Source organism: Rhinopithecus roxellana, chromosome 20, assembly GCF_007565055.1.
Source record: "Rhinopithecus roxellana isolate Shanxi Qingling chromosome 20, ASM756505v1, whole genome shotgun sequence".
NCBI lineage: Eukaryota > Metazoa > Chordata > Mammalia > Primates > Cercopithecidae > Rhinopithecus > Rhinopithecus roxellana.
Window position 1 is genome coordinate 13539150 of NC_044568.1, and position 19383 is coordinate 13558532.

The 19383-nt window shown below is 35.5% G+C and overlaps 1 protein-coding gene across 15 annotated transcripts in view; it reads left to right on the forward strand.

Moving 5' to 3' along the window:
* The window catches only part of CHD9 (chromodomain helicase DNA binding protein 9), a 295589-nt gene that overhangs the window by 208617 nt on the left and 67589 nt on the right, over nt 1-19383 (forward strand). For all 15 annotated transcript variants that reach the window (XM_030924817.1, XM_030924812.1, XM_030924809.1 and 12 more), the window contains 7 exons: nt 1952-2128; nt 4501-4644; nt 4760-5015; nt 6429-6639; nt 9035-9230; nt 13432-13599; nt 14600-14779. In XM_030924817.1, the coding sequence (XP_030780677.1) occupies nt 1952-2128; nt 4501-4644; nt 4760-5015; nt 6429-6639; nt 9035-9230; nt 13432-13599; nt 14600-14779 (1332 nt within the window). The remainder of the gene's footprint in view (nt 1-1951; nt 2129-4500; nt 4645-4759; nt 5016-6428; nt 6640-9034; nt 9231-13431; nt 13600-14599; nt 14780-19383) is intronic.

Genomic DNA, 19383 nt, shown 5'->3' on the forward strand with positions numbered 1-19383 from the left:
GAATACCCAACTGTTCTTATCCCTTCTTTTCACTTAATACCCAATAGCTTATGTTTTCAACCTTGTTTAAACACTCTCTTCACTTAGATTCCAAGACTTCATCCTATCCTACATCACCACTTATTCTTTCTCAACCCCCTTTATTGGTTCCTTCTTGTCTTCCCTGTATCTAAACTGTGCGGTAACCCAGGACTCAGTCTTCAAACTCTTTTGTATGTATACTCATTATCTCACAGATTTGATTCATACACGTAACTTTGAATACCATCTGTACTGCTGAAATTCCTAAGCCTGTATCACCAACTCTAAACTCTTTCCTAAATTCCAGAGTCATATCCAAATACCTACTTAACTCTACATGGATATGTCTAATAGAGGTCTCAAAATTAAAACATACAAAATCAAAATCCAAAACTACTTCTTTTTAGTAAATAACAACATGAACTTCCAGTTGTTCAAGCTAAAATTTTTAGAGGTAAATTTGAGGCCCTACTGTATCTCACTCCATACTTAACCATTGGAAAATCCTGTTGGCTCTGCTTTCAAAATGTATCTAGAACTGACCACTTCTCTGAACTCCAGTGAAGAGATCTTGCTTGTATTACTATGGCAGCTTTCTAACTGTTCTCCGTGATCCTGTCCTTGGCCTCTTCAGACAGGTTTCATCACAACTGCCAAAGGGACTTTTAAAAAATATATGTCAAATCAGGACACTTCTTACAAACCCCTTCAGTAATGTCTTGCTCAGAGCCAAAGTTTGTATTAACAGTTTTCAAGTCCTGCAGTTGACCACATCGCCTCCGCCACTCACTGGGTTTCAAACACTCTGGCTTTCTATTTGAATGCTATTTGAATGCTGTCAAAGATACTCCTACCTTAGGGCCTTCCTACTTACTGCTTCTTTTACCAAGAATGCTTTCTTTTATAGATCTCTAGATACCAACATGACTTCTTCCCTCATCTTTAGATCTTTCCTCAAATATCACATTGCACTAATGGTCTCCCAACCACTCTACATAAAACTGCAGGCCGGGCGCGGTGGCTCAAGCCTGTAATCCCAGCACTTTGGGAGGCCGAGACGGGTGGAACACGAGGTCAGGAGATCGAGACCATCCTGGCTAATATGGTGAAACCCCGTCTCTACTAAAAATACAAAAAACTAGCCGGACGAGGTGGCGGGCGCCTGTAGTCCCAGCTACTTGGGAGGCTGAGGCAGGAGAATGGCGTAAACCCGGGAGGCGGAGCTTGCAGTGACAGCCTGGGTGACAGAGTGAGACTCCGTCTCAATAAAAAAAAAAAAAACTGCAGTGGTCACCTCCAACCTTATACTTCTTATCCCACATCCTTGTTTTATTTTATTCCACAGTCCTTATCTCTAATTTACTTTTTAAAAAATTATTTTCTTAATAACTGTGTCCTGCATTTGATTCAGTAGAATATAAGTTGTAATGGGATAATTATTTTTATCTGTTTTGTTTACTGCTGTATCTCCAGCAACTAGAACAGGGTCTGGCACATGGATACTCAATATCTGCTGAATAAAGTATTTGGATGGCTAATTATTCGCTCTTTATTTGCTGTTATATTTGTGAACTCATTGGTGTAAGTAATAAGAACTAATACTGAAATCTCATTAGCCAGATTTTATCATGATTTATTTCTTGCCTAAAATTATAATTCTTAAAAATTATCATTAAACATTTTACCAAGAAATACTCATTTGGATACAGTTATTAATAACATAATTATGTTGGCATAATTTTTAACATTATTGAACACAGCAATATAATACAGTTTCAATGATAAAAGTTTTCATTGTAGGGGAGTGTCTGCATATATAAAAATTTCATTAGAAATGTTTTATAACAGATGTTATCAGATACCATTTGACAGGAATAAAAAATATGCAATTAAAATATTCCAGCAAATAATTATATTTGATCATTTCTAGGGGCGTATCATTCGAGGAGCTTACAGATTCCAAGCTATCATCACCACTTTTGAAATGATTCTTGGAGGCTGTGGAGAGCTTAATGCAATTGAATGGCGATGTGTGATTATTGATGAAGCACATAGGTTAAAAAATAAAAATTGTAAACTCTTAGAGGGCCTGAAACTCATGAATCTGGTAAGTAACTTAATATTATCATTATGACCATTGAGTTTATTAGATGTATAGTAAAAGGTCATAAAGTTAATGCTAAAAATTTTTCTTTTTAATTTTAGAGTATAAGTACATCTGAATCCTATCTATGATAATTTAGATTTTTTTTTGGCCTTAATTTGTAAGAAAAAGATTCTGTTTCCTACGACTTCAAATTTTTTAGCTCTTTCCTTCAAAAAGCATTAGTAATTAATTTTTAAAATAAGACCTCTACAGAGTATGTACTATTTAAAAGAAAATAAGACCATAAGTTTTTGGGGTTTTTTGTTTGTTTGTTTGTTTGTTTGAGATGGAGTTTCTCTCTTGTTGCCCAGATGGAGTGCAATGGTGCAGTTTCCACTCACTGCAACCTCTGCCTCCCGGGTTCAAGTGATTCTCCTGCCTCAGCCTCCTGAGTAGCTGGGATTACAGGCATGTGCTACCATGCCTGGCTAGTTTTGTATTTTTAGTAGAGATGGGGTTTCTCCATGTTGGTCAGGCTGGTCTCGAACTCCCGACCTCAGGTGATCCGCCCACCTCGGCGGACTCCAAAAGTACTGGGATTACAGACGTGAGCCACTGTGCCCGGCCAAGACCGTAAGTTTTAAGCCATAAATTCCTTAATAGAAAGCCCCTTTACCAAAGTTGTATTATTCAGATCATTTATGATAAAAAGTCCTACACAATTCTACATGTTTAACATATGTTGGTTATAATTAATAATGAGATTTCTTATGGTCATCTTTTTGTTAGTGTGTTTGCTTCTTTCAAATGAAAACATTTTTTAAACATTTTGATTTTTAATTAAGATCACATAATTACTACATGAGCACTTGAACAAATAATTCAAATACGAAGAACCACATTCTGTAAAAACTTAAAGTGTTCCTTTTTACTCCCTGTCTATCTATGCCACACACCCAGTTCAACACCTCATACCAGTATGGTTTCCTGTTTATCTTTCTAGGCCATTTGCTACCATATACATAATATGCAGATTCACAGATGCATATACAAATATTTAGCATAGGAATTTAGAGGTTTTGTCAAATAAAATTTTAAACAATTTGTACTACCATTAAAAATATTCTATGTTCATTTTCTTCTTTTATATTATGTTTAATTTTTAAGGAATTCTAGTTTCAAAGCATACTTCAATTAGCCCTTTACATTCTTGTATTGTAACCTCAGTGATTTGATAATTCGTTCATGTTTGAAGAGTTAAATGATGATCATCCAAATTATAAATAATGAGCACTCTTTGGTATACAAATTACCATACTAAGAATGTTTGAGACGGAGTCTCGCTCTGTCACCCAGGCTGGAGTGCTGTGGCCGGATCTCAGCTCACTGCAAGCTCCGCCTCCCAGGTTCACGCCATTCTCCTGCCTCAGCCTCCCGAGTAGCTGGGACTACAGGCGCCGCCACCTCGCCCGGCTAGTTTTTTGTAGTTTTTAGTAGAGACGGGGTTTCACCATGTTAGCCAGGATGGTCTCGATCTCCTGACCTCGTGATCCGCCCGCCTCGGCCTCCTAAAGTGCTGGGATTACAGGCTTGAGCCACCGCGCCCGGCCAACGAATGTATATTTGATACCAGTCTCTTTCTTTTTTTTTTTTTTTTTTTTGAGACGGAGTCTCGCTCTGTCGCCCGACTCAAAAAAAAAAAAAAAAAAAAAAAAAAGAACGTTTGAGTACAAAAGAAAAAATGCCCTCTTTATTAGAATGTTGATTTCTTTTCTTCTAAAATTATTTAGAATTTTTAAAGGCATGAATAGCATACAAAGTGAAGTATTTCAGAATGATACAGAGGTTTTAAAAAGTGATTGGGAAAGTACGTTCCTGAAGATTTGTGGGTAGAGATGTAGTTTTTTGAGTTAACTCTTGAAAATTATGAGTTTGGGTACCGTGGCTCACACCTGTAATCCCAGCACTTTGGGATTACTTGAGACCTGGAGCTTGAGACCAGCTAGGTAACATAGTAAGACCTCATCTCTACAAAAAAAAAAAGTAAAAATTAGCCAGGTGTTTTGGTGCATACCTGTAGTCCTAGCTACTTGGGAGTCTGAGGCAGGAGGATCCCTTAAGCCCAGGAGTTCAAGGTTACAGTGGCACCACTGTAGTTTATTCTAATCATTGTAATTATGTTGTACGTGTAACGCTGAACTATGATGGCATCACTGCACTCCAGCCTGGGTGTCACAGCAAGACCTTGTCTCTAAACAAACAAACAAACAAACAAAATACATATAGAGAGAGTCAGAAAAATATTTGCATATTGAACCTTTGATAACCTAAGTCAGCTTTCATATAATTATAATACTGTGATGTTTGATGTGAATTGTTCTCACTTTATGTAGGAACACAAGGTGCTTTTGACTGGCACACCTCTCCAAAATACAGTTGAAGAACTATTTAGTCTTCTTCACTTTCTTGAACCCTTAAGGTTTCCTTCTGAAGCAACATTTATGCAAGAATTTGGGGATCTGAAAACAGAGGAACAGGTATCCTATTGCTCTTTGTAAATACATTCATCACATTTCTTATCATTGTAATTATTTTGTATGTGTAATTAAATGCTCACTTATGTTATATGTATTTTTGTCATTTTTCATTCAGGTACAGAAACTTCAGGCCATCCTGAAACCAATGATGTTGAGACGATTAAAAGAAGATGTGGAAAAGAAGTTGGCACCTAAAGAAGAAACCATCATTGAAGTAGAACTTACTAATATTCAAAAGAAATACTACCGGGCTATCTTGGAAAAGAACTTTTCTTTTTTATCCAAAGGAGCAGGACAAACTAATGTACCTAACTTGGTCAATACCATGATGGAGCTCAGGAAATGCTGTAATCATCCATATCTTATCAAAGGTAGCTAAGAAAGATTATAACAAATACATTTTTCTTGCAACAAATACTAATGAATAAATAAACAGAACACACTACAGCTGTAGTGGCTGTTATGACTCTCTACTGTGATAGTCTAAGGAATTACAAGTGTTACAGAATCAGAGGCAATGTGAACTACTTCGTTACAGTGACTGATGTTAGCACACCAGGTTATGACAGCAGCAGTTTGTTCAGTATAATTTCGGCTAGAATTTGTCTGCTTGTTTAATCCTCCTCATGGGCAAAGACAGCAAAGCCCATTTTTGGGGCTTCTGCATTTCCATTTTTTTCCTGGTTTCTTTCCAGTCTAGATACATCAGTTAGTGTTTCAGTTCTTGTGCTGTAATAATGTTACTTTTTAAGATCTTATCAGGTTCTCTCCCAGTGTTCTCTCTGTACAATATTTGGCTTTTTCACTTATTCTTGGGAATATACCCCTCTCTACTCACTTCATTCAAGACAGCTGGTCTCTTGTAGTTATAGCACTCTCTTATGGCTAGACAGGCTGAAGAAAGGAATACAGAGAGCCTCTTTAATTCTGATTTGGATTATCTGAAGGAAGTATGCATCAAGGACCTGTAACATGGCTTTCATTTTAATTTATTCTCTTCTTTCTTATTCTGTGTTTTTTTTTTCTTTTGTTTTTGTTTTTTTTAAGATACAGTGTCACTCTGTCTCCCATGCTGGAGTACAGAGGTGTGTTCATAGCTCACAGTAGCCTCAAGCTCCTGGAAACTGATCCTTCCGCCTCAGCCTCCTTAGTAACTAGAACTAGGCATATACACCACCATACCCAGCTGATTTCTTTTTTTTCTTTTTGGTAGAGATGGGGTCTTGTTATATTGCCCATGCTGGTCTCAAACTACTGGCCTCAAGAAATCCTTCTGCCTTGGTCTCCCAAAGTGCTGAGATTATAGGCGCGAGACATTGCACCTAGCCTTAATTTTTTCTTGTTTCCTTGTTTTGATGCCTAACAAGATGCCCAGATCAACTATGATCATCCTTCAGTGATGACCACTATTATGATTGCTGTTTAAATATTAGATGTTTAAAAATATATGTGTTTACTAGCTGAGTTAGGATCACAGTTTTATTTTTTCCCTAATAGCATTCATTAAACATTTAGCAAACATAAATTTATACAAGGTATTATGCCAGGTGTCTGAGGAGATAAAAAGATGTTTAAGACATTGTTTATGTCCTCAATGGAATTACGGTCTGGTATTGGTGAAGGTTCAGCAACAAGCATAAATAATTCTAATAAAAGCAATGTACATGCCATTAGAAAATTACGTTACAAAAGCACACAGGAGCACTAATTTTGATTAAAAGGAAAGCAATTGGGAATTTCCTGTATTTGTGCATTGCTATTACCTTCTCCTATTTCTTTGACAGGTGCTGAGGAGAAAATACTTGGAGAATTTAGAGATGCATATAATCCAGCTGCTTCTGATTTTCATCTTCAAGCAATGATCCAGTCTGCTGGTAAATTGGTCCTTATTGATAAATTGCTTCCCAAAATGAAAGCCGGAGGTCATAAAGTACTCATCTTCTCTCAGATGGTTCGCTGCCTTGACATCCTGGAGGACTATCTCATACATAAAAGGTAAAGCATACTGTAATCCACTGAATTATACTGTGAATTATGCTAAGTTTATGCTATTAAGATTTGTGCAGCACTGTAATGTAAATGAACTTTAATCATATCTTTCTCTTATCCTATATTAGAATAATGCATTCAAATTTATAAGTAAAGATTGTTTAGGATTGTGTGTTATGTTTTCCTAACCTGCATATGTTGCAATATTAGATGTGCCTGAGGAGTCCAATTAAGAAAAGCTTGCAAATAAATATTTGATTTGTTGACCCAGGAATGGGTTTAATAATGTGCATTTTACTTAATAAACCTTGTGGATGAAACTTTAAATAGACTTATATTTACAGCAGTCATCTTCAAAATTGAAAAAAGTGATTCAAGAACCTTTGGATCTATTTCATTGTTATAATTAGAGCCTTAAGCTGTGGGACTTTTATTATATACTATATAAAATTTGTTCATGCTTTCATATTTTCTGATTTGTTTCAATGTGTGTTTTTTGTTTTGTTTTGTTTATTGGTACATCACAATAAGATAGTGTTAAATGTTGTCTAATCAGGCGGGGTGCGGTGGCTTATGCCTGTAAGTAATCCCAGCACTTTGGGAGGCCGAGGCGGGCAGATCACGAGGTCAGGAGATGGAGACCATCCTGGCTAACATGGTGAAACCCCGTCTCTACTGAAAAAAAAAAATACAAAATATTATTCAGGCGCGGTGGTGGGAGCCTGTAGTCCCAGCTACTCGGGAGGCTGAGGCAGGAGAATGGTGTGAACCCAGGAGTCGGAACTTGCAATGAGCCAAGATCGCACCACTGCACTCCAGCCTGGGCGACAGAGCGAGACTCCATCTCAAAATAAAATAAAATAAAATAAAGTATTGTCTAATCAGTATTTAGGCTATAATAGGCTAATTATCATAGGATAGTTTATCAGACCATTAGGATTCCATCTGATAGTAACATATTAATGTAAAAGAGAATCAGAAATTTCAGCTGCAGATTTTTTTGTTTTGTTTTTATTTATTTTTTTATTTTTGTTTTGTTGGTTTTTTTTTTTTTTTTTTTTTTTTAAAGACATGATCTCAGTCTGTTGCCCAGGGTGTTGTGCAGTGGTGTGACCGTAGCTCGTTGCAACCTCGAACTCCTGAGCTCAAGCAGTCCTCCAACCTCAGCCTCCCAGGAAGCTGGGACTACAAGCATGCACTACCACACCCTGCTAATTTATTTTTGATAGAGACAAGGTCTCACTATGTTGTCCAAGCTGGTCTCAAACTCCTGGGCTCAAGCAGTTCTTCTACCTCAGCCTCCCAAAGTGCTAGGATTATAGGTATGAGCCACCGCATCTGACTTGCAGATTTTAATTCAATAGATTTTAACCCATATAGATAAGTAAAGGTCTATACTGTTTTATATTATTAGAGATTGTGTAGTTCATTTTTATTTCTCATTTTTATTTCTGGTTCCATTTTTAATGTCAGTGTCCTACTCTTTAGCCTCATTTTAAAATGTATATTATTCTCAATTTTACATCGTGTGATATGAACATTAAGTTGCACTGTTCCCAAAAATAGTAATTCTTACATTTTTTAAATCTCCTTACATGGAGAACTTATACAGATAAAACTGTACTTATAAATTTCTATTGTAATAAATTTCATGGAAAATTCAGAGTTTTTTTTATTGTCATAAGAAACATTATTAGAAGTCTTTCGTCCGTTTTGCAGGTACCAGAGATAATCGTGGAGTGACTGCTAAAACTCTAGTAAATCATATGTAGAAATGTGTCATATGTCATATATATACCACTTAGAGTCCAAGCTCCTAAATTTTTATCTATTTTATTTTTATTGGATATCTTGCAGTTTTTGAGTTTTGTATATGTTAAATGGGGAAGGATAAAGGAAGTTAAAAGATAATTACTTTGCAGTAATGACTATAAAGAATTCAACAGCATTCCAGTGTGTTCTTAATAGACTGCAATATAGAAGCAAGTATGTCAGTTAAGAGTATTATGGATTAAGGACAAAAGAAACATTCATAGCCTTCTTGTATAAAGTCTTTGTGAAAGTATTTCTTGCAAGAAAGTGATGTATTATGGTGAGATCAGCAAAGCAGTTTTTAATAGACTGCCTTTTGTTATTCTGACTTCTGAAATAAAATTCATTGTAGTGGTCTTTTACCTATACATCCAGGAATTCAGAGGTTTTATATCTTTATATTTGTTTTTGTTTTCTCCGTAGCACCAACACCAAAAAGTATAAAGTCACAGAAACTAATTGAGATGATATTGCTCCTTAATTTTAGAGAAAACATAATGCTGCAGGAAAACTGACTTTCCATTTGATAGAATATGTCTTCAATTTTATTATAATTATTTATGTAAATTTATTCCATTTCATTCCATAGATATTTATATGAGCGAATTGATGGCAGAGTCAGAGGAAATCTTCGGCAAGCTGCTATAGATAGATTTAGTAAACCTGATTCAGATAGATTTGTGTTTCTCCTGTGTACCCGAGCTGGTGGGTTGGGCATCAACTTAACTGCAGCTGATACATGTATAATTTTTGATTCTGATTGGAATCCTCAAAATGATCTTCAGGTAAATAATGTTCTTGGCTAACAAGAAATGCATTTTTTAAAAAAGTAAAATTGTGTAACTGTTTTTGGTAATCCACATCTTGTATTTTTATCTGGACAAACCAATGTATGTTTCTCTGTAAAATATCTGTGCCAAATAAAATAGGTGAAATTATTTTAATTGTTATGATAAAAGCTATCATGACAAAAAATTTTTACTTTTTTATATGTCTCACTAACTTATAAAATTTGTCTTACTAGCTTATAAAAAGTTATACCTATTTGAGTACAGTAATTTTTGTTTGTTTAGATATGAGGTCTCACTATGTTGCCCAGGCTAGTCTTGAACCCCAGGACTCAAGCATTTCTCCCATCTTGGCCTCCAAAAGTGCTGGGTTTACAGGCATACATCATCATGCCTGGCCTGATATTCTTATAGTTTAAATAATAATATGTAAATTTGAGAGAGACCTAAGCTCTAAGAATAATTTATTTGTAATAAAATTAAAATTTCAGAATTTTAATCCTTAAAAATAAGTACTCGCTTATTCTAATTTTATCTTGTAATCATAATATAGTATGCTTTTTTAATAAAATACTTTAGAAAATGAAGGCACACATATAAGTAATGACTATACTTGGACTACATAGAAATATAGAAATATTAATTACAGGGATTGAAGAGGGTCTAAATTTGCAGAAGGATATGAGAAGAGAACAAAATATAAAAGAAATTATTTTATTATTCATCATTGTCTTAATTGCATTGCAATTCATATTAGTACTTTTTTTTTTATATAAAACTAGTCAAGTGTAGTCATGAGAAGGGGAAAAGTAGAGTTCAATCTGTAAACGTGAACAACCCATTAAATAACTACCTGCAGACCAGCCATATTATTTTTTTTAAGTAAGCATAAAAACAAATATAATAAATGGTTATTGAGAATCTACATAGCTTAAAACATATTTTAAATTGCTCATTTATGTAACTATATGTAATCTACTTTAAAATATCAAAGGATTATCCAAAATCAATACAATAAGCCAGAGACCAACTCTTTCTGTGGAAGGCTCAATTAGTAGATATTTCAAGCTTTGTGTGCCACGTAAGATCTCTGTCACACATTCTTGTTTGTTTGTCATAATCCTTTAAAAAGGTAAAAAAGCCATTCTTAGTTGGCAGGCCAGATTTGGTCCACAGGCTGTAGTTTCCCAATTCCTATGTTAAACCCAAATTATAATTGTCTGCCTTTGAAATGCATGTTTGTGCTTATAACTGCCTACAGTGGATGTTCTAAAAGTTAATTTATAATAATAAAGTCACTTTATAGAACCTGAATGGAAAGTGGAAAAACTATCCTGAATCTCCCAACTTCTCCCTGTCACTTGTTTTTTCCTATTTGACTGCTAATGTAGATCCAGTCTTTACAGACTAAGATCATATTTGGCCTCTTGTGCTTCCTCTACACCTAGAGCAAAGTTGCCCATTTACAGTCCTGGGTTCCAAATAGCACATTCCTGGGTTCCAAATGGCACAAAATGGATGTGGATAGAGTGCAAATGTCAACAAAGGTCATAACATCAGTGCCCCTATTTATTTTAAAGCCACATTTTATGATTTAATTTGTCTGAAGATAATGGAAAGGTGATTAGTAATTTGGGAGAAAAACTAGATTCTATAGAATATCTGGAGTCAATATTTATCAAAAAAAGTTTAAGTTTAGTAGGAACTCAGGATAAAATATGAAGCCCTTATGTGATCTCTGATGTCTCCACTTTTAACATATATGCATATTAATTAGTTTGTCCTTCATTTAAATAAAATTTAGATATCCAGAGTTATTTACCTTGGGTGGTTCCCCCCCCCCAAAAATGACCCAGCTTAGAAAGAAATCATACATGACACAAACAAGTGGAAACACATCCCATGTTCATGGATGGGAAGAATTAATATTGTGAAAATGACCACACTGCCAAAGCATTCTACAAATTCAGTGCAATCCCCATCAAAATACCACCATCATTCTTCACAGGTTTAGAAAATACAATTCTAAAATTCATATAGAACCAAAAAAGAACCTGCATAGCCAAAGCAAGACTAAGCCAAAAGAACAAATCTGAAGGCATCACACTACCTGACTTCAAACTATACTATGAGGCCATAGTAATCAAAACAGCGTGGTACTGGTATAAAAATAGACACATAGACCAGTGGAACAGAATAGAGAACCAAGATATAAAGACAAACACTTGACAGCCAACTGATCTTCGACAAAGCAAACAAAAACATAAAGTGGGGAAAGGACACCCTATTCAACAAATGGTGCTGGGATAATTGGCAAGCCACATGTAGGAGAATGAAACTAGATCCTCTTCTCTCACCTTATACAAAAATAACTCAAGATGCATTAAGGACTTAAACCTAAGACCTGCAACTATAAAACTTCTAGAAAATAACATTGGAAAAACCCTTCTAGACATTGGCTTAGTCAAGGATTTCATGACCAAGAACCCAAAAGCAGTTGCAGTAAAAACAAAGATAAATAGCTGGGACTTAATTAAACTAAGGAGCTTTTGCATGGCAAAAGGAACAGTCAGCAGAGTAAACAGACAACCCACAGAGTGGCAGAAAATCTTCACAATCTATACATCTGACAGAGGACTAGTATCCAGAATCAGAATCTACACAACAAACTCAAATCAGAAAAAAAAAAAAAATTCCATCAAAAAGTGGGCTAAGGACATGAATAGACAATTCTCAAAAGAAGATATACAAATGGCCAACAAACATGTGGATGCAGTGAACAGGGAACACGTCTACACTTCTGGTGGGAATATAAACTAGTACAGCCACTATGGAAAAACAGTATGGAGATTCCTTAAAGAACTAAAAGTAGAACTACTATTTGATCCAGCAATCTTACTACTGGGTATCTACTAAGAGAAAAATAAGTCATTTGAAAAAGATATTTGGACACACATGTTTATAGTGGCACAATTTATATATAATATATATATATATAATGTATATATTATATATGATAGAATACTGCACAGCCATAAAAAACAATGAATTAACAGCATTTGCAGTGACCTGGATGATGTTGGAGACTATTATTCTAAGTGAAGTAACTCAGGAATGGAAAACCAAACATCATGTGTTCTCACTCATAAGTGGAAGCTAAGCTATGAGGACACAAAGCGTAAGAATGGTACAATGGACTTTGGGGACTGGGGAGAAGAGTGGGAGGTGGACAAGGGATAAATTACTACAAATATGTGCAGTGTATACTGCTCAGGTGATGGTTGCACCAAAATCTCACAAATTACTACTAAAGAACTTACTCATGTAACCAAATACCACCTGTACCCCAATAACTTACAGAAAAAATTACCCAGCCTAAATAAAATACAGTGAAAAAATTGTTGATAATGTAATTGAAAAAAATTTAGAAATTGAGGGTTAGACTTTAAAACTTGAGTGGTAGCTCACACCCGTAATCCCAGTACTTTGAGATGCCAAAGGGGTAGGATCTCTTGAGCCCAGGAGTTCTATTGGCCAACATAGCAAGTCCTCATGTCTAAAAAAAAAAAAAAAAAAAAAAAACTTCAGTTGCCATAAACTATAAAACCTGTTCATAGGTTTTGTGACCCTGCTTAAAAGTATATTGACTACACTTCCATTAAAACATAATAAGGCTGGGCATAGTGGCTCATGCCTATAATCCCAACACTTTGGGAGGTCGAGGTGGGTGGATCACTTTAGGTCAGGAGTTCGAGACCAGCCTGGCCAACATGGTGAAACCCTGTCTCTACTAAAAATACAAAAATTAGCCGGGCCTGGTGGCAGGTTCCTGTAATCCCAGCTACTCGGAAGGCTGAGGCGGGAGAATCACTTGAACCCAGGAGGCGGAGGTTGCAGTGAGCCAAGACCGCGCCCCTGCACTCCAGCTAGGGCAACAGAGCGACTCCATCAAAAGAAAAAAAAAAGTAGTCCTTTGTGAATTTATATTCTTTGATATTTAAGCTTATAAACCTAAATTTTAACTTATTCCTGATTGTGAGATTATTTCTTACTGTGGTAAGCTCTTCCTTAATTTCTAGAAAAAGATTAATTCAATAAAAATGTTCTAAGAATTCTTACATGTGTTTATATGCCATACATATAGTTTACTATTAAATGCCTTTTAAGAAAATAAATATGTAACTTTTCATTTTTATAGGCCCAAGCTCGTTGCCACAGAATTGGTCAGAATAAAGCAGTTAAAGTCTACAGACTGGTAACTCGTAACTCATATGAGAGAGAGATGTTTGACCGAGCCAGTTTGAAACTGGGCCTAGATAAAGCTGTGTTACAGAGCATGAGTGGAAGAGAAAGTAATGTTGGTGGTGTATGTATATTTTCTTTTTCACTTGAGATTTTTGTGTGTTTTTGCATTTAATTTTACCTCCAATAGTGTGTCATTTAGTTTTGGTCCATGCAGAATACTAAACACATTTGTTTTATACAGAGAGACATTTTCAGGACAGAGCTATGTTTAGTTAATACTTTTGAATCCTTTTCTTTCTGTATAGCTCCAGAGCTTATGAATTCTAAATGTATTTTCAAGATAGAAATTCTTTGCTTTCTTTTTAGGACATTTATATGACGGCATAGCAAAATAGAATTTGTGTTTATATAAACAGTTTTCAAATTTTTTTTTAGTTTCAAACTACTAGCATTGGCTTTGTCTTGTTATAAATGATGACATTTTGGCTTTTTTTTTCCCTCAAGGTTCTTGCCTAATATCTATCAATAATAGGATCCTAGTACTGGGCTGGGCACATGGCTCATACCTGTAATCTCAGCATTTTGGAAGGCTGAGGTAGGAGGATTGCTTGAGCCTAGGAGTTTGAGACAAGCCTGGGCAACATGGCAAGACCCTGTCTCTATAAAAAAATAAAAATTAGTTGGGCATAATGGTGCATGCCTGTGGTCCACGTTACTTGGGAAGCTGAGGCGGGAGACTCACTTGAGCCCAGGAGGTCAACTGCAGTGAGCTGTGTTTATACCACTGCGCTCTAGCATGGATAACAGAGCAAGACCCTGTCTCAAAAAGAAAAAAAAATAAAGAATCCTAGTATTTAAAAGAACCTTGAAAGATGTTCCCGACCCTTAGGCCTTGTTTTAAACAAAGCCATTCTAGGCAGATGGGTAATTCTTGTTTTAACAGAGCAAAGAAGAGTCAACAACTTCAATATATTATTTCCGTGAATTCTCTCTCATGCGCATCCCAAACCCAAATGCAGTTTAAGCATGCCTCTTATGTTCTTTGACATCCTTTAAGAATACTTTCTCATTTTATGAACTTTAAAAAAAAACTATTTTTATGGAAGTTAAATTCTCCTTAGATTCAGCAGCTTTCCAAAAAGGAAATAGAAGATCTGCTTCGAAGAGGTGCTTATGGTGCCATTATGGAGGAAGAAGATGAAGGCTCTAAATTCTGTGAAGAGGATATCGATCAGATTTTACTACGTCGTACAAAAACCATTACAATTGAATCAGAAGGACGTGGGTCAACATTTGCCAAGGTAACAGTTAGTGCAATTTTGTTAACATAGCAGTGATGTTCATATCCTAACTACTGAAAAAGTTTAATTGTCTCTTACACCAAATGTTTAAACATACTGAATTAGCCTAAAAGCAGTAGGTAATGTATTTTCCTTCATTTTTTTCTGATCCCCTATGTTAATTTCACATGAACTCTTCTGATCCTTGTGAAATATAATAAATGTAATAACTAGAAATAGTTCTAAGTATTAGAGTAGAACATATGAAATCAAATTTAGAAACTAAACATCTGTATACCAAAGGCAGAACAAAGTATAACTAATGTAAGAGGTTAAATCATCTTACATCAACTTTCATAATTTAAAGAACTTAAAGGAGAGAAAGAATTTCCAATTTCATTTTAAATACTTAAATCTGGCTGGGTGGAGTGGTTCACATCTGTAATCCCAGCACTTTGGGAGGCCGAGGCAGGTGGATACGTGGGGTCAGGAGTATCTTAAGTCTTAAGGGGTAAGATGAAATTTGTATTTTGGAAGGAAACATTAATAACTCTATTAGGTGAAAATATTTGTAAAGTTTACTAATTGCCTTTCTATTCCTTTTTTCTTTCTTTTTTTTAATTTTTTTTTTTTTGAGACAGAGTCTCACGCCGTCACCCAGGCTGAAGTGCAGTAGCACGATCTCGGCTCACTGCAACCTCCGCCACCATGCCCGGCTAATTTTTGTAATTTTAATAGAGACAGGGTTTCGCCATGTTAGTCTAGTCTCGAACTTCTGACCTCAGGTGATCCATCCGCCTTGGCCTCCCAAAGTGCTGAGATTACAGGCATGAACTACCACACCCAGCCATATCCCATTTTTCTTTCTCTCTCTCTCCTTTTTTTTTTTTCCAAACCAAGACGTGGTAAACCTCTCTTCCATTCATCTGAATAGTTTATTATTGCAGTATTCTGTCTCACCTGCACTAATTGCAGAAAACTACATGCAAGTTTTCTCTTTTCCACTGAACTTCCTTTCTACATTTCCCTTCTTCCCCATTCCCCTCTCCGCATTCAATCCAGAAGTCTTTCTTTATCTTTATCAGTAATATTGTGGTATAGCAGGAAGCACAGGTGCTGTACCAAAAGTAATGATACCAGCCTTCAAATGGAAACTCGCTTGCGTTCATTTAGCAGACTAATAAATTCTTGTGTCAGGTATTTTGCTAAATGCCAGGTATACTATAATGAAAGGATTATAGTTGCTGGAAAAAAAAATAAAGTAGGAGATGATTAATTCTGTATGTTCTGAATAAAGAAAGCCTTTGCAAAGAAAAGAACATTCAACCTAAGTCTTGAGGGAATTGCGAATTTCGTTGTTTTACAAAGAGAAAGAAAAAGCCAGCTAAATGAGTCATATGTTGCTAAACTACAAGGAATATTTCAGGAATGTGACATAGGCATGTATGGATACAAGAGATGAATTACGTGGAGATGAAACAGTGAAGGAGTTAGGGAAGTTGAACCCCAATTGTGAAGGGCTTTATGTCCCATTTTGAGGAATTTGAAATTGATCCTAAGGCAGTTAAGCTTTTCAAGTCCTTCAAGCAGAAATTGGACATAATGCAATCTGGTTTAGAAATTTAACTCTAGCAGCAGCATGGAGAACAAGTTGGAAAGGGGAAAGACTAGAAACAAGATTATTTAAGGGGCTTATGTAGAAAATAATGATGGGTGGACCAGGGTCATGGAGACCTACTTGAATCAATAGGAGTTGATGACCAGTTAGAAATCTTTAGAAGGAAGAGTCAGAAATGACTTGAAGACTTTTTGCTTAAGTAGCTAGGAGGGTCATGGTTGTCTTTAAGATAGAGAAGGACATTCATATGGGGAAAACAAAGTGTTGGAGCTGTTGTATTTATTACATTTACAGGATCCAAATGGAGGTGTCTAGGAGAGTTGCCTGGGACACAGATACAGATTTGGAAATTAGTAGAGAATAAATCAGAAAAAAGTAGTTCCTTTTGTTTCCAAAAGGAACATTGCAGAAGTAAAGTATAAGACTGAGAACTAAAACTGGTCATGATTGAGTAGATATACCCCGGCTCTAGTTTTTTTCCTGGGAAATCTTACTTAGTTTTGATTCCTTTGTTCTGTACTCTTTGTACAGAGATATTTTTCCTTGTATCTGAAATCTAATTAATATCAAAAGGTATTGGTCATGGTTATTGTCCTTGTTGATTAGGCCAAACATAAAGATACTGTCCTTAAAGTTGTTGTTGTTTTGTTTTGTTTTGTTTTTAATTAATGAAGGCATATGCAAAGCATTTAATGAGCACATGTGATTCTTGGCTTCCTCATTTAACATGTTAATGATAATGATCGTGGAAAGTCAGAAAAACAGGGTTTGAATTCTGACTCAATAAGCTGAGTGACCTTGAACAATTAACCTCTTTGAGTCTTACTTTAAAGAGGAGGTCATAATAATCATAGTTGGCCTTTCCCACTTTACTATACAGTGCTATCTAACTTTTATTTTACTTAGAGAATTCAAGTATACTCTTAATGCTTTGAGAATTGAGAAATGCTTAAACATTTAAATATCTACTTTAAATCCTCACACCAGAAAGTAACTATCACATTTGAGAGCTGACAAGGTACCACAATGCTGAGGAGAGTTGAGAGTTTGCTCTAGTTGTTTTATAATTTGTTCATTTACCAAATAATTTGTTCATTCCCATAGTTGTATGGGAATGCTATTAGATACTGGACATTTGCCAAAATGGAATATGGTGTAAAGTTAGTAGTATTTTACACTTTTTCCTGGGATCCAAAGACTTTAGCTCTGCTCAACTGTTTTCAACAATTTGAAGAAATAACGTAATTCCATTCTGTATTTCTTTGCATTATCAAATAGTGTTTAATAAGGAGCTACATATATGGATCAGGGTCCTTGTGAGACTTAGTACATATCCATCAAATAGAACTCATTATTGATAACTTCATTTTTGAGTGATGATATCCCCTAAAACTTGTTTTGAGAGATTTTTATAAGGGGAGCCAGGTGGGTCCTAGAAACAGAAACATTTTTAGTCTGATTTTTAAAAATTAGATAGAGAACAAAATACTTTGAATTACTTAATTTACGAAGGAATGAAAACCATCTAAACTGTGCTGCAGATGGACTGCTTATTTGTAAGGGCCTTTAGTTGGCACCTTCTGCCTTTCTACCACTGTCTGTCATAGGAAGATGGATTTTGCAATTTAAAAGTCTTCTCTTGCAAATAATACAGAGGTTTAATGGTGGAAGGAATGCATTTTAAGAAGAAAAATTTAGGGGGAACTAGGATATTAGGATTTAACATTTGTAAGGAGTAGCATCTTATTTCGGTAGGTATAATCGCTTGTCACAATCCTTGAGAATCACGTAAGTCATCTTGTAAATAGGTTACATGTCAGTTAGCAAAAGTCTGTTGGATTATTTAGAAATTTAAAATTGTTTTATTTGTAAATTAAATTCATCATTTGTCTTATAATGAATGTAAGAAAAGCTATTTAATTCTGAAATTTAATTTCTTCCAGGTACATTTTTAAAATTATCGATAGTTATATGATAGCAGAATAAAAATTATTATATACTGTAGCATATAATTTTTTTTTAGATAATCAACCAAAAAAGTAACACACTTTAAAATCTCATTGTGTCCTTTCAGTTACTTCATGTTTAATGGTTCCTTATGGTTTTTGGTTTTTTGTTGTTGGGTTTTTTTTGGTTTTGTTTTTTTTTTTTTTTTTTTTTGAGACAGATCTCACTCTGTCACTCAAGCTGGAGTGCAGTGGTGCAATCAACGATTCACTACAGCCTTGACTTCCTGGGCTCAAGTGATCCTCCTGCCTCAGACTCCCATGTTGCTGGGACCACAGGCACATGCCACCATGCCCAGTTAATTTTTTGATTATTTAATACAGATGGGAGTCTACTTTGTTGCCCAGGCTGGTCTCAAACTCCTGAGCTCAAGCAGTCCTCCCACCTTACCCTCCCAAAGTGTTGGGATTACAGGCATGAACCACTATGCCCAGCCTGCTTTTCATGTTAAATGTTCTACAGTTCATGTAAAGCAAATACTCATTTACGAGATTGGTTAAATCTCAAGAGGCATGTATCACTGAAACTGTAGAACAGAATAAAACCCTATGAACTTCATTCAGTAAACTTTTCACTATTCCTGAAAATTGATGTGTTTATAATAATGAAGGTATTAAAGTATCATATATCCTCAGTTGTGAGAAATTTGTTCTGAAATAGTTAAGGAATTACTTGCATGTAGTTAGATGTGTGTTCCTCATACTCATTTATACCGGTTTGATGAATTGTTATAACATACTTATTTTATATAGCTGATGATAGCTGTGTTGTTTTATCAAACTAGTCTTTGTTCTTTCAAGTTGGATATGAAGGTCAGGACTGGTGGCACATGCCTGTAATTCTAACACTTCGGGAGGCCAAGGCAGGAAGATCACTTGAGGCTGGAAGTTCGAGACCAGCCTAGGCAGCAAAGTGAAACTCCATCTCTACAAAAAATTTAAAAATCAGCCAGGCAATCTGGTGTGAGAGGCTGAGATGGGAGGATTGTTTGAGCCTAAGA